The 11,130-nt window shown below is 41.8% G+C and overlaps 3 protein-coding genes across 6 annotated transcripts; all 3 read right to left on the reverse strand.

Annotated features, from left to right (window-relative positions):
• Window positions 1-5: 5 nt before the first annotated feature.
• tmsb1 (thymosin beta 1) lies at window positions 6-3,585 on the reverse strand. The gene is made up of 3 exons (XM_041047978.1): window positions 3,429-3,585; window positions 2,258-2,373; window positions 6-371 (listed from the first exon to the last, which is right to left on the reverse strand). The coding sequence occupies exons 2-3, from the start codon at window positions 2,358-2,360 to the stop codon at window positions 331-333; spliced, it is 144 nt and encodes a 47-aa protein (XP_040903912.1). The 5' UTR covers window positions 2,361-2,373; window positions 3,429-3,585; the 3' UTR covers window positions 6-330.
• Window positions 3,586-3,883: 298 nt separating this feature from the next.
• LOC121188298 (solute carrier family 25 member 53-like) lies at window positions 3,884-6,486 on the reverse strand. 3 transcript variants are annotated; one of them, XM_041047976.1, is made up of 2 exons: window positions 6,237-6,486; window positions 3,884-6,069 (listed from the first exon to the last, which is right to left on the reverse strand). In XM_041047976.1, the coding sequence occupies exon 2, from the start codon at window positions 6,060-6,062 to the stop codon at window positions 5,181-5,183; it is 882 nt and encodes a 293-aa protein (XP_040903910.1). In that variant the 5' UTR covers window positions 6,063-6,069; window positions 6,237-6,486; the 3' UTR covers window positions 3,884-5,180. The 3 variants fall into 3 exon arrangements, with proteins under 3 accessions (XP_040903910.1, XP_040903911.1, XP_040903909.1); XM_041047977.1 differs by having other exon boundaries at window positions 3,884-6,091; XM_041047975.1 differs by having other exon boundaries at window positions 3,884-6,139.
• Window positions 6,487-7,140: 654 nt separating this feature from the next.
• prps1b (phosphoribosyl pyrophosphate synthetase 1B) lies at window positions 7,141-11,120 on the reverse strand. 2 transcript variants are annotated; one of them, XM_041047973.1, is made up of 7 exons: window positions 10,834-11,120; window positions 10,195-10,384; window positions 9,547-9,645; window positions 9,161-9,285; window positions 8,780-8,953; window positions 8,498-8,657; window positions 7,141-8,236 (listed from the first exon to the last, which is right to left on the reverse strand). In XM_041047973.1, the coding sequence occupies exons 1-7, from the start codon at window positions 10,953-10,955 to the stop codon at window positions 8,144-8,146; spliced, it is 963 nt and encodes a 320-aa protein (XP_040903907.1). In that variant the 5' UTR covers window positions 10,956-11,120; the 3' UTR covers window positions 7,141-8,143. The 2 variants fall into 2 exon arrangements, with proteins under 2 accessions (XP_040903907.1, XP_040903908.1); XM_041047974.1 differs by having other exon boundaries at window positions 10,201-10,384; window positions 10,834-11,118.
• Window positions 11,121-11,130: the final 10 nt, after the last annotated feature.

Raw genomic sequence — 11,130 nt, forward strand, 5'->3', positions numbered from 1 at the left:
ATGGATTCTCTCTGATGGATTCTCACTGATACAATTATTCATGATTTTCTCCTTTTTTTTTTAAACCTAAACCCTATTAAATTTTTATCTTTCTCTACTCAGCCCTTTTTAAATTGCATGGAAAGAAGCACAATGAAATACATCCATTTAATTGATTTACTTGGGACTACAGACAGATCTTTCCCCACGGCATCAACCCAAACACCATTTCTAATCAAATATGGAAGCATGGAAAACAGAGGAGGATATGGTGGACAGGATTCCTTATTGGTGGAAGAGCAGGTAACAGGGCAGGAGCAAAGGAGAGGAATCATGGCAGATGTGCTTTGGTTACTTCGCCTCTTTCATGGCTTTCTTCTCCTCTTCAATTTCTGTGTGATAACAAGACAGAGACGGAAATGACGAGATCAGTCTGGAGATAAAAAAAACTCACTGTTGTCCTGTTGTCAGGACAAGAAAAACTGATATAGCATTCTGTTTAAACATTACCATCCTACTTTAATCAATTTTAAACCACAACTCTAATGCACACAGCACAGAACAATTATAATCTAAAGCATCAGTGTCAAATATTTTAGATGGTGGGTGAGATTTTTTTTTTTCTATGCAGCAGCTGGTGCGACAGATGGTTCCACTCTTGAGTTTAGCTCTGTTACTAATAAGCTGCCAGAACTTCTAGTCAGCGGTCAAGTGTCTCCCTCTCTCAGTTTCTCTCTAAATTATCAGGTGTGTACTGACTGGAGTGCAAATAATTAAAGAGACACTCTAGTGATTTAGCAGTGCACTTCTACAAAGTGGTGGAACCTGGAAGAGATGCATTAAGAATAATTTTTAAAAATCAAAGCTACAGAGATATCTTCAATTTAAGTGTCTTTTTATGGGGATAGCTCAAAAAATGTGGGATCCTACATTTCCCATTCAGTAACTCAGTGGCATCTTTTATCAGACTAATGCCTGCCACACCTTTTAAACTCCAGACTCTGTTCATAAACTTCAAGTCCAAACAGAGATAATGCTGATAACATCAGTATGTCATCACCAGGGTAATTCTTCAGATTTAGACTACTCCCTTCAGAGCCGCAGAAGGCTTTATAGAATTGGTTTTCACGTTTCTGTACAGTGCTCAGTAAACTTAACTTCAAAATCTGTCTAAAATCAAATAAAACTATGATTTCTGCAGAAATGAACATGAAGTCATTAAATGAAATGTGGAATGAGTCAGGGCGTGGCACGAGAGCTAAAATCACATTTGAAATGACTCTGAAATGTTGAAAAAAACAAGTTAAAGTGAGTCTATGTAACTATGCTATTTACAAGATGATGCTAAATACTAAAACACAGCATGAAAACGTAGCTTGAAAAGAGAAGAGTCAAAGAACATTAGTCAATATAACTATTGGTTGTATGAGACCAAAGTGAGGCTGCAGCAAAAAAGGGTGTATTTTATCACTAAAGAACTTTAACTTCCCATTTTCGGAGGACCAATGTGCCACTTCTTCTTCCAAAAGTTTCAAAATCTCACTTTATTACTTGCAATTCAGGTACAAATTGGACAGTGAAAGAGCTGTACTGTGCTAAAGCAGCATCCATCACAGGTTCCATCTCCCATTGCAACACAGCTCTCTTGATAAAAGATAACCCAACAGTAAAGGACTCATTAAAAAAAAAAAGCCTACATGCATAAGCAGTGTCACCTGTGTGCACGCTAATCCTGAGTGTGCTTTCCCACTGACATACCAGTTGGGGCTGCACTCAGACTGAGAAAGAGCAAGAGTCAGTCGGCAGGGAGCCTCTCAGCCTCTGGAGGGAAAGGATGAGTGGTTTTGCCACACTTTACCTTAAATGCTCCTTCATGTCAGTGGGATTTTTTTTAAAACCGCACAGTATATGACCTAGGTCTTATTACACATTGCTCTGTCAAGTGACAACAATTTGAATTTTTCTTCCCACAAGCTGGTCAGCATGAAGCTCCCTTTGCATCACTAAGAACAGACAGAGAAGTTCTAAGAAATAGAAGGGGGTGCGGTTATGTGTTTCTTCTGGACATGGATGGAACAAGGAGGAGCTCTCAGGTAGCAGGGTGTGTGTCTGTAGTTAATCAGTAATGCAATGTTTGCAGTTGTCGTTCATTATGACAGACAGGGAGGAGCTGACCACGTAGAACAAGGAGCTAAGGAAAAGGTGAAACCTGGATAGGGGGTGGATGAGAAAGATTTTTGTTAAGAGCCCACTTCCTTTCTCTTTATTTAACACCTACCCTCCTTGGTTGGCATATGGTTCTTTTCTTGTGTGTCAGTCTTCCTTAGTTTTTGCTTGTTGAACTGCTCGACCTCCTGATTGACTGGGTTGCTGTCGCCCATTTTTGAAAAAGTTCTAACAGACAAAAGAGACAGAGAGAAATGATTAATTAAATCAAAACACGGATTTTGACTGTTAAGATGGGCAAACGTTAAAAGAATGCACAAGACAGCATTAGGATTCCACCACTCAAGATGTTGTCTGCAGTACATGCCCATACAGGTACACAAGTCACACCCCACCTCAGTTAAAACAAAGACTGAACTCTGGAATTATGTAACCCAGTCACAAGAAACAGCATGTTCCTGCTTTACAATGCTCTAACATGGTGTCACCTTACACTGTACTATTATTTACAGATACTCAGACCATTATTACAAAATAGACCACATGAAAAAAAAAAAACACGTTACACATGTACATTGATTTGCATTTATGTGAGAGGTCAGGTAAATATTAAATACACAGGTTGGCCAAACCTGAAGAAAAAAAAAACAACAACAACAAGGAAGTGAACATAACTGGAAAATGTTATTCAAACTTCTGATCTGATAAGGTCAAAACCTTTTTTCCACAAAACAAGACTAAAGCTAAACGATAAACGTTTTCTGTCCAGTTTTTTTTTTCAGCTTGTAACACTGCAGTGTTAGAAAAATATAACGTGGTAGATTGACTTCAGGGCAGCGCCTAGTGTAGTTATCATGCTGTCCACACCGATTGCACCCTCATGCACAGCATGCATGGATGTGCGTTTTAAATTCCGCATCAAAGTCAGGATGTGAAAGGGAAAGATGCTCGTCACAGGCCTGTGCAGGACAGCTTTGCTTGAAAAAGCACCGTTAAGTAATGGAACAAGTCCCGCACACTGTGAGGCAGGTTGCGTGCAGAGGAATGCGGCTCCACCAGGTACTTATACCTACACACCCCTCAGTATAACGGAGGAATCAGCAAGACAGAAACTGTATTGGCATGGCTGCATGGCCTATACCAGAAATGTTGCATAACACCTATACGCCTTTGGTAGACAGAAAACAAATGTCTTAAAATTAATTATGATGTTTGCACTACATTGACATGCAGTGATTTTGTCTTTCTGAATGAATAATAAACAGAAACTAAATTAAATTTACCTGGTGCGGGGCTGCGCAGTGAGAATGTCCTCTACAGGTAATATGCGTCTGTATAATCCGTGCAAAGCCCACGGTTTAAATAGAGACAACACGCCCTTCTGCACGCCAACATGGACACCGGTGCTCTGTCTATCATTGGCTCCCAAAGCTCACAGGAAGAGTTTCAATTGGCCACGCTCGCTGCCTGACATCCCAGGGGCTGCTCCTTGGGCATTGTTGTCCATTCTTGTCGAAGATGTTGTAATCACCGAAATCATCTGTCCCTCCCTATACCTGCAACAGCCACTGTGCTTACTGATCAGCGCACTGAGCTCCCATTGTAGCTGATATGGACGGTTTTGTTTTTATTTTTTAACGCAGTACCATCTAGTGGACTGGTTACGATATGACAGTAGTTGACAAAAATCCGTTAGAAAAGTATGTGAACAGCAAAAACACAATAGAAACAATTTCAGTGCATGATGCATAGCATTAGTTTATTAATGCACTTTGCAAAAAATTAAAAAACACAAATGATGAGATTACAGAGAGGCAGTGGACATTTTTGTTTCACAGTCAAACTGAGATATGTTCACAGATAGTGTAAATAATAAAACATTTATAATTATTCATTCATTGGTTTGCTCTGTGTTTGCAGAGTGGAAGGAGTGTGCCCCACACTCTGTAAGAGGCAGTGTCACAGTGCTATCCAGTCAACCTAACCTTCATGTCTGGGGACACCCACGTGGGCATAGGAATCACTTCACACAGAATAGCCCCAGCTGGCAGACAGATTCTTGTCCAGGGACTTTCTTGCTGTGAGTCAACAGTGCTGATCCCTGAGTTGCTGAGTCATGACTTATTTGTTACACTCCTTTAATTCATATGTAATAGCTTTATGACACTGAAAATGACACATTTTGAATACACAGCTTCAACACTTATTGATCTCCTTCATGTACCTAAAGGGGAAGTCACATTATTTCACTTTCAAGTTACAATAATACCATGACCTTTAGTCCCTTGTATGGTGCCAGCCCTAAAAAGGATGGATCCTACTTCTCCCAACCAATTTTTTAGACCTTATCTGGTAAATAATCAGCAAGAGCCTTGCCCACAATTTGGAATGCAGGTTTTCTGTCATAAAATTGTGGTCTTCAAGCCTAAGTTGAGATAATAAATGACAGCATCACCTGACAGGAAACTCCAGGCTAGGGATGTTGGGTGTCATCCCCTTTCTCTTTCCTTTAATTCTCTGTCATTTCTATTTTATACTATGTCAATATGAGCAGAAATGCCTGAGAAAATGATGAAAGAAAAGGCTCCTCAAAAGTACTTCCCATGACAGGTAAACAGACTTACATGTGAACAGAGTAAACAGAGTTACATGTGAAGTTTCTCTTTAAAATAATGAAAATACAAGGCAACTGTGATTCTGTAGCACCATATTTATATTTCTAGTACACAAACAACTTTAGGTCATAGTTAACTTGCCCACCACCTGAGAGACCAGGGCTCACGGTCCTGATGGTGGTGCTTTCACCTTACTTGTGCACACAGAAACTCAAAATTGACAGTGTTTCTTGGCTTGAATTAGATGATGGATCTTTTGGATTACTGCTGACTGGTTGAAGCACCTGCATGAATAGGAGAGGTGGGGTCTGGGGAAATTGTCAAGAGAACATTCTAGAGTGATTAATATATTAATATTAAAAACAATTCAATTTTCGGCCGGGCAGTTTGATATCCAGCAGGTATTTCCTCTGTGACTCTTCAGCTTGAACCTTTCTGCTGTTTGTCATAGACAGCAGTAGTGAATCCCCATGTGATGCATGATCTCAAAATAACAAGGGAACCTCCTCGGTATAGCAGAACCACGCTCTGCTTCCGTGATTTCCACAGCATCCTCCAACAAGCCATGACCCCGTCCACCTCTCCTCCCACCTTTGCCTGCATGTTTGCCACTAACACAGAGAGTGGATACAGAGCCAAGCTGATTGCCATGGAGGTCAGTGTCCCTGAGACAAAGGAGGAGGCCACCTGAGAGAGCCCATATCCCGCCACGACATCATTTATGGGCCCCTTCAGCCCAAAGTAGAGGCAGCTACCTACAGCATTGCGGGCTGTGATGGGCAGAAAGCCTCTGTAATACCCCAAGGCCAACCTCTTCGCCTTCAGATTGACCAGGACACTCTTCAGGGTGGGTAGATGACGGTCGTTCTGGCCATTCTGCAACACATTTTGAATGCGTTCAAAGGGGGTAAACACCACAGCTTCTACCATACCCGCACCAAACCCAGCCAGAGCAGGCAGGGCAGAGGGGGAGATGACAGTGTGGGATGACATGGACAGTTGGCAGAGGAGGGTGTCCTGCAGGCCAAACAGCAGCGTTCCAGTCAGAGTCTTCATCAGTAATGGTGGGGCCACGCCCCTGAAGAGCTTTACAGGTCCCTCTTTGTAGAGCTGTCCAACTGTCTGGTGAATTTGAGTGTTGTGGATTTGTTGACGGAAAATGGTCTTGTAGACAGGGAACACGATGAGAGTGGGGATAGTGGACAGCAAGCTGGAGGTCCCTCCATGCAAGTAGCTCTGTAAACGAACCACTGAGTGCCTCTGGTCCCCTTCATCTACTTTGTGGTCAGGACTTCCTGTCATATTTGAGCTAGGCAGAAATGAAATCAGAACTAATTTCATGCCTAATATAGCACGAATCCAGGACAGTTAGAATGAAACTGAAATTCAAGAAGTGAGAAAGTTCATACCTTGTAATATCACAACAAAAGAAATTACACTTAAATAACGAGTTTGCGATCATGAACATTTACTTACTCCGGATGCAGATGTCAGGTAGAAAAAAATGGAGACAGGCGCAGAGTCTACTTTGTTTTTCCTCCGCTCAGAAATGAAAATTGAAGGCAGAATGATGGCCAATTTATTCTCCAACACTGCACATGACAGTACTAATTTCTGGTAATTCGTCCAGCTGCAGTAGCAACACGTCCACGCGTTTCTATCCGAAAGAGAAAATATTACTGTCTGATCATAACCATTTACCGCGACCACACGGTTCCCGTGTACCGCGAGCGTTTCTCAGCAGATTAATGACACGGCTTGGCCCGCCTCTCCTACAATAGCTATTGGTCTAGACCGGTCAAGACGGGCGACGTCATGTTGGTCGGGGACTGGTGGCTTCGCCCATCAATCAAGGTCTTTTCTTTCTTCGGAGCAAGGACATGTCCAAAATGAAAACACACCTGCTGTTTTATGCAGAATACTGTAAATAATCACTGGCTGATTAAAAGAAAACTTTATTTACATTGTAATCAGGTCCGCTGGCGGGATTTCAGAAATACTAAAGGTCATGAGCACAAAAACAGAAACGATAAAGATAGTTCTAGTTATTTGAATTTCACTTTCTTTGCTTTTCAAGTCAGCTGTTTGGTTTTATTGTCTTAAATATCGGCCAAAATGGAAGTCTAAATGTTGTTCCACTCCCTTCTCCATACTACCCAGAACTTCAATCTGGTGCTCACTTACATACTGAGTCTGTAAAAGGTCTATAAATACACACCACCGTGTATTTTTAACTGTGGGATGTATGCAACACCCACCGAATTTCCTGAACAAAATTCAGAGAACATGAATTCAGTCTCCCTAATAGTAGTACTTTTCAATAATTTTCTAAATACATTTAAAAAGTTACAAACATAGTCAATAAATAAAACAAATGCCATTTAAGATTTTACACATATTCAACTTTATTTAGAATGCATCCTAAGATAACTGGTGCATTCAACCTACTGAAAAAGTAAACACAAAGGTTTGGAATATGCACATTAATGACAAATCCTTCCTCCGGACATTTAAAAAAAAAAAAAAAAAAAAAAAGCAGGTGAATATTTCTGAAGGAAGCTCCAGCCTGCAGAGACCCCAAGCTAAAAACCCAACAGCTTCTCTATAGAAAGATCTTCAACATAGAACCTGGACACTGAGCAAACCCCACTCAATGAGGGCACCTCAAGAGTTGAAAGAAACATCCCAAAACATTTTCTACAGCCTGATAAGACACATGAACGCTCTTCATTCAGTGAGAAAATAAAGTGAAAGAGGACGTGGGGGACTGGAGGAAAAAGTCTTTTCATTTCAGACTGTTGAGGCACTCTTGGTTGAGTGGAGCTTCGGTGGCACTGTAAACTAGTTCAATACACATTCACTTCATTTTATTCTTTCAAACAGCAGAGGAGTTACATGAGCAACAGGAAAAACTACATTCGTTCATAGCAAAAAAAAAAAAAAAAAGCAAAGCACTGTAACAGCTTTATGTGCCAGATGCTTCTCCTCAACAGGGATATTTTTATACAAGCTCTTTGACAACAGACTGAAATGACTCCTGGAGAGGTGAAATGGTTAGGGGAGCCACTTTATCTAAATGGTATGAAAGGGGGACAAAGTTCACAGTGGATAAAGTCTTATTTATCCATGTACAATAAATACGCTGGCCTAAACTGGTAGCTTGCCATTGCTTGGGTGCCCCAGAAATGAAGGGACGCTGCTCAAAGGGGGAAGGAACTCAAGTGAGTGGGGTCAGCATTAGTAACAGACATGACAGTTCATTCCTTTTTTTTCCCCATGGTTAGTTGGCTGAACATCTTTGCTAATGGTAGTGTTTGGGCTGGGGGATTCCCTCTTCTCTTATTTGGTGTAACAGCACACAAGTTGATGGTAAACGCCATTTGTTACAAGGGGACATGGCTGAACAGGTACGACACAGACTCGCCGTTGTGAGTTCTACGGATGGCCTCTGCAAGGATCATGGAGATGTCAATAACCTGGAGGCAGAAAAGATGAGACATCAGGTAGACAAGACTGGATGATTATTTTACTGGAAGAACATTCATGACTTTATGTATGTCTTCTATTGAGTAAAAAAACAAAAACAACCTCCCATGAATACTGGCTCTTCAAAGCGAGGATTTGAATGTTTATTTCACACATTCTGCAGACAGTAACTTTATATAATTACATTGTTTTTTGACATAGACAAGAGATCAAAATGACCAGCTTCACCAAAGTAAATGCTGTATCCTGACCTGTATTTTGGGACAATGTTTCATCTTCTCCTCCTGAGGAATTGTATTGGTGACCACCACGGCTTCAAAGCAGGCATTGTTGATGCGTGAGATAGCAGGGCCAGAGAAGATGCCATGGGTTAGGATGGCATACACCTTGGTGGCACCAGCAGAAATTAGTCTAAGGGGGAGAAACAGTACAATGCATTACTGATCTCAACATCACTGGATGTTAGTCAAATCTTTTGTTATGCTGTTAAGTTCCAAATTTATTTACCACAAAAGGTAAATAAAGGGGCTTACTTGTCGGCAGCATGGCAGATTGTGCCACACGTGTCAGCCATATCATCCACTAGGATGGCGACCCGGTCTGTCACATCTCCGACGAGAACCATGCGGTCTACCTCGTTTGCTTTTTTCCTCTCCTTGTGAATAAGGGCAAAATCCACATTCAGTCTGTCTGCTATTGAGGTGACCCTGCAAAGGGAAAGTATAATGTCCATGAGTTAGAGCTGTTGTGCATGTCGAAGTGTATAAAACTGTAACTGTACGCATCCAATTAGATCCCTACCCTGGATAAGTAAAGTCAACAAAAAAGTAATCTAAAGTAAACTTTAGAGGAGATATGATGAGGGTAAGCTATGCTCAAGGGTAGAAAAGCTATGGTAAGTGGCCCTGGCATACCTCTTGGCTCCTCCTGCGTCAGGTGAGACAATGATACAGTTTTTCCATTCAGGGATGTTCTCTTTAATCCATTTCAGCACAGCTGGCTCTGCGTACAGGTTATCAACTGGGATGTCAAAGAATCCCTGGAGAGAGATAATAAAGGTAAACAGGTGATAGGAGATGAACATATGCTACCTCCTTGAAAGACCAGAAGGCTCATTTCTCTCTTTGTTGACATGTATGTAAATGTAAGGCCAGGAGAGTCAGATTTCTAATATAAGTTCCCCAAAATCAGGCACAAATTGGTTTAGAATACAAACCAAAAATATTAACCACAGGCCTGATTAAAGGAAGGATGGCAAGTGAGATGCACTTCTGTTTAGGTCTGCTTTTGTGTTGCTCACCTGTATCTGTGAGGCGTGCAAGTCCATTGTGATAATGTGGTCAGCGCCCGAAACTGACAACATGTTGGCCACCAGCTTGGCAGAGATAGGAGCACGGCTCTGCAATGAAAATAGATCCCCTCAGTCACATGGAATAGGCAAACTGGCAAGCATGGCTCGTTTCTAAAAATAACACTTAACTGAGAGCTTGACAACTCAGTAAAATTATAAACGCCAAATATTACAATCTTTTTGACTCTAAACCTCAATATTTTCTGTTAATATCTGTTAATACAATACAAAACAAAACACTGCACTTGTTGTTATGTAACAGACATGCATCACTACATCAAAAGATCTCCCGGTTCTGCAGATTAATAAAGGTTTAGATTATTTCATTGTTAAACATGCAAAACATTCCTTTCATGCAATATGATTAATATGTTGGGATGAGGGTAAATAACAGGCAAATAGCTACACAGGGAAAAATGAGATTGCAACGGCCGTTGATTCAGCAAAGCATGCAGATCGAGGGAAAGGAAAACAAACAAAAAAAAGAGAGCAAATATGCATTGTCGAGTCTTTGTTGATCGACATGGCTGCAGGCTTCTTGTCATGATGCTGGATGGCAAATAGCATGACAGAAGTAATTAGACAGATATCCCTCACCCCCACCTTGTCCTTCTTGTCTTGCCGGGCATAGGGAAAGCAGGGGATAACAGCTGTGACTCTGGAGGCCGAAGCAATCTTGCAGGCGTTGATCATGATCAGCAGCTCCATCAAATTGTCATTGATCTCACCACAGCCACTCTGCACGATGTAGACATCTTCCCCACGAACACTCTCTCCTATCTCCACGCTACCAGGGGACAGGGGTGACAAGACAAACAGCACTTAGTGTCATAGAGCTAACACACCATGGCAGGCAGGAGAAAGATGAGACAGAGTAAACAATGGCTTGTGTCTACGAGTTGCTTGATCTGCACAAGGGTTAAGCTGGAAACGGGAACCAGAAAGACGCTGAGTCAGAAAATGACAGTTTCAATATGATACTTAACAGGACATTATGATTTCAGTTTATTGAAGCAGTTTATGTGGATCTGTTGGTACGAATTAGCAGAGGGATTGTAAGTTAGCATGAGTTCCCAGCCATGCACGGACTACAAGTTCCTGAAGACACTGCGCGGCAATTTCATCGTGACACCACGTTTCTAATTAAATACATGTCGCTAGACAACAACATTCGCTCACCAGACACACCTCCGATTACAAGCTTCACAAAAGCGGCTACGACAGATAGCAACTCACCATGTTTCTTGGTTGCTAAATTTCTTCGTAACAACCTTGCCCAGCTCGAGACCCAGGCGATCTGCTATTTTCTGAGACAGGTCCGGATGTGAGCTACCGCTGAATATTTTGATATTAGGCATTTTGTTGCCGTCCAGGGCGTCGTCCAGTCTACGCGGGCAGCCGTCGAAGCAGCGGGATCGAAGAGTCCAAGACTGCAACTGGGTATTAATCAACAGTTGATGAGCGACTCTTACAGAGCTAAAGTGTGTTCCCTACCTATCCACCATTATGTCCCACACATCACGCGTGCGGCTC

Source organism: Toxotes jaculatrix, chromosome 10 (assembly GCF_017976425.1).
Source record: "Toxotes jaculatrix isolate fToxJac2 chromosome 10, fToxJac2.pri, whole genome shotgun sequence".
Lineage (NCBI taxonomy): Eukaryota > Metazoa > Chordata > Actinopteri > Toxotidae > Toxotes > Toxotes jaculatrix.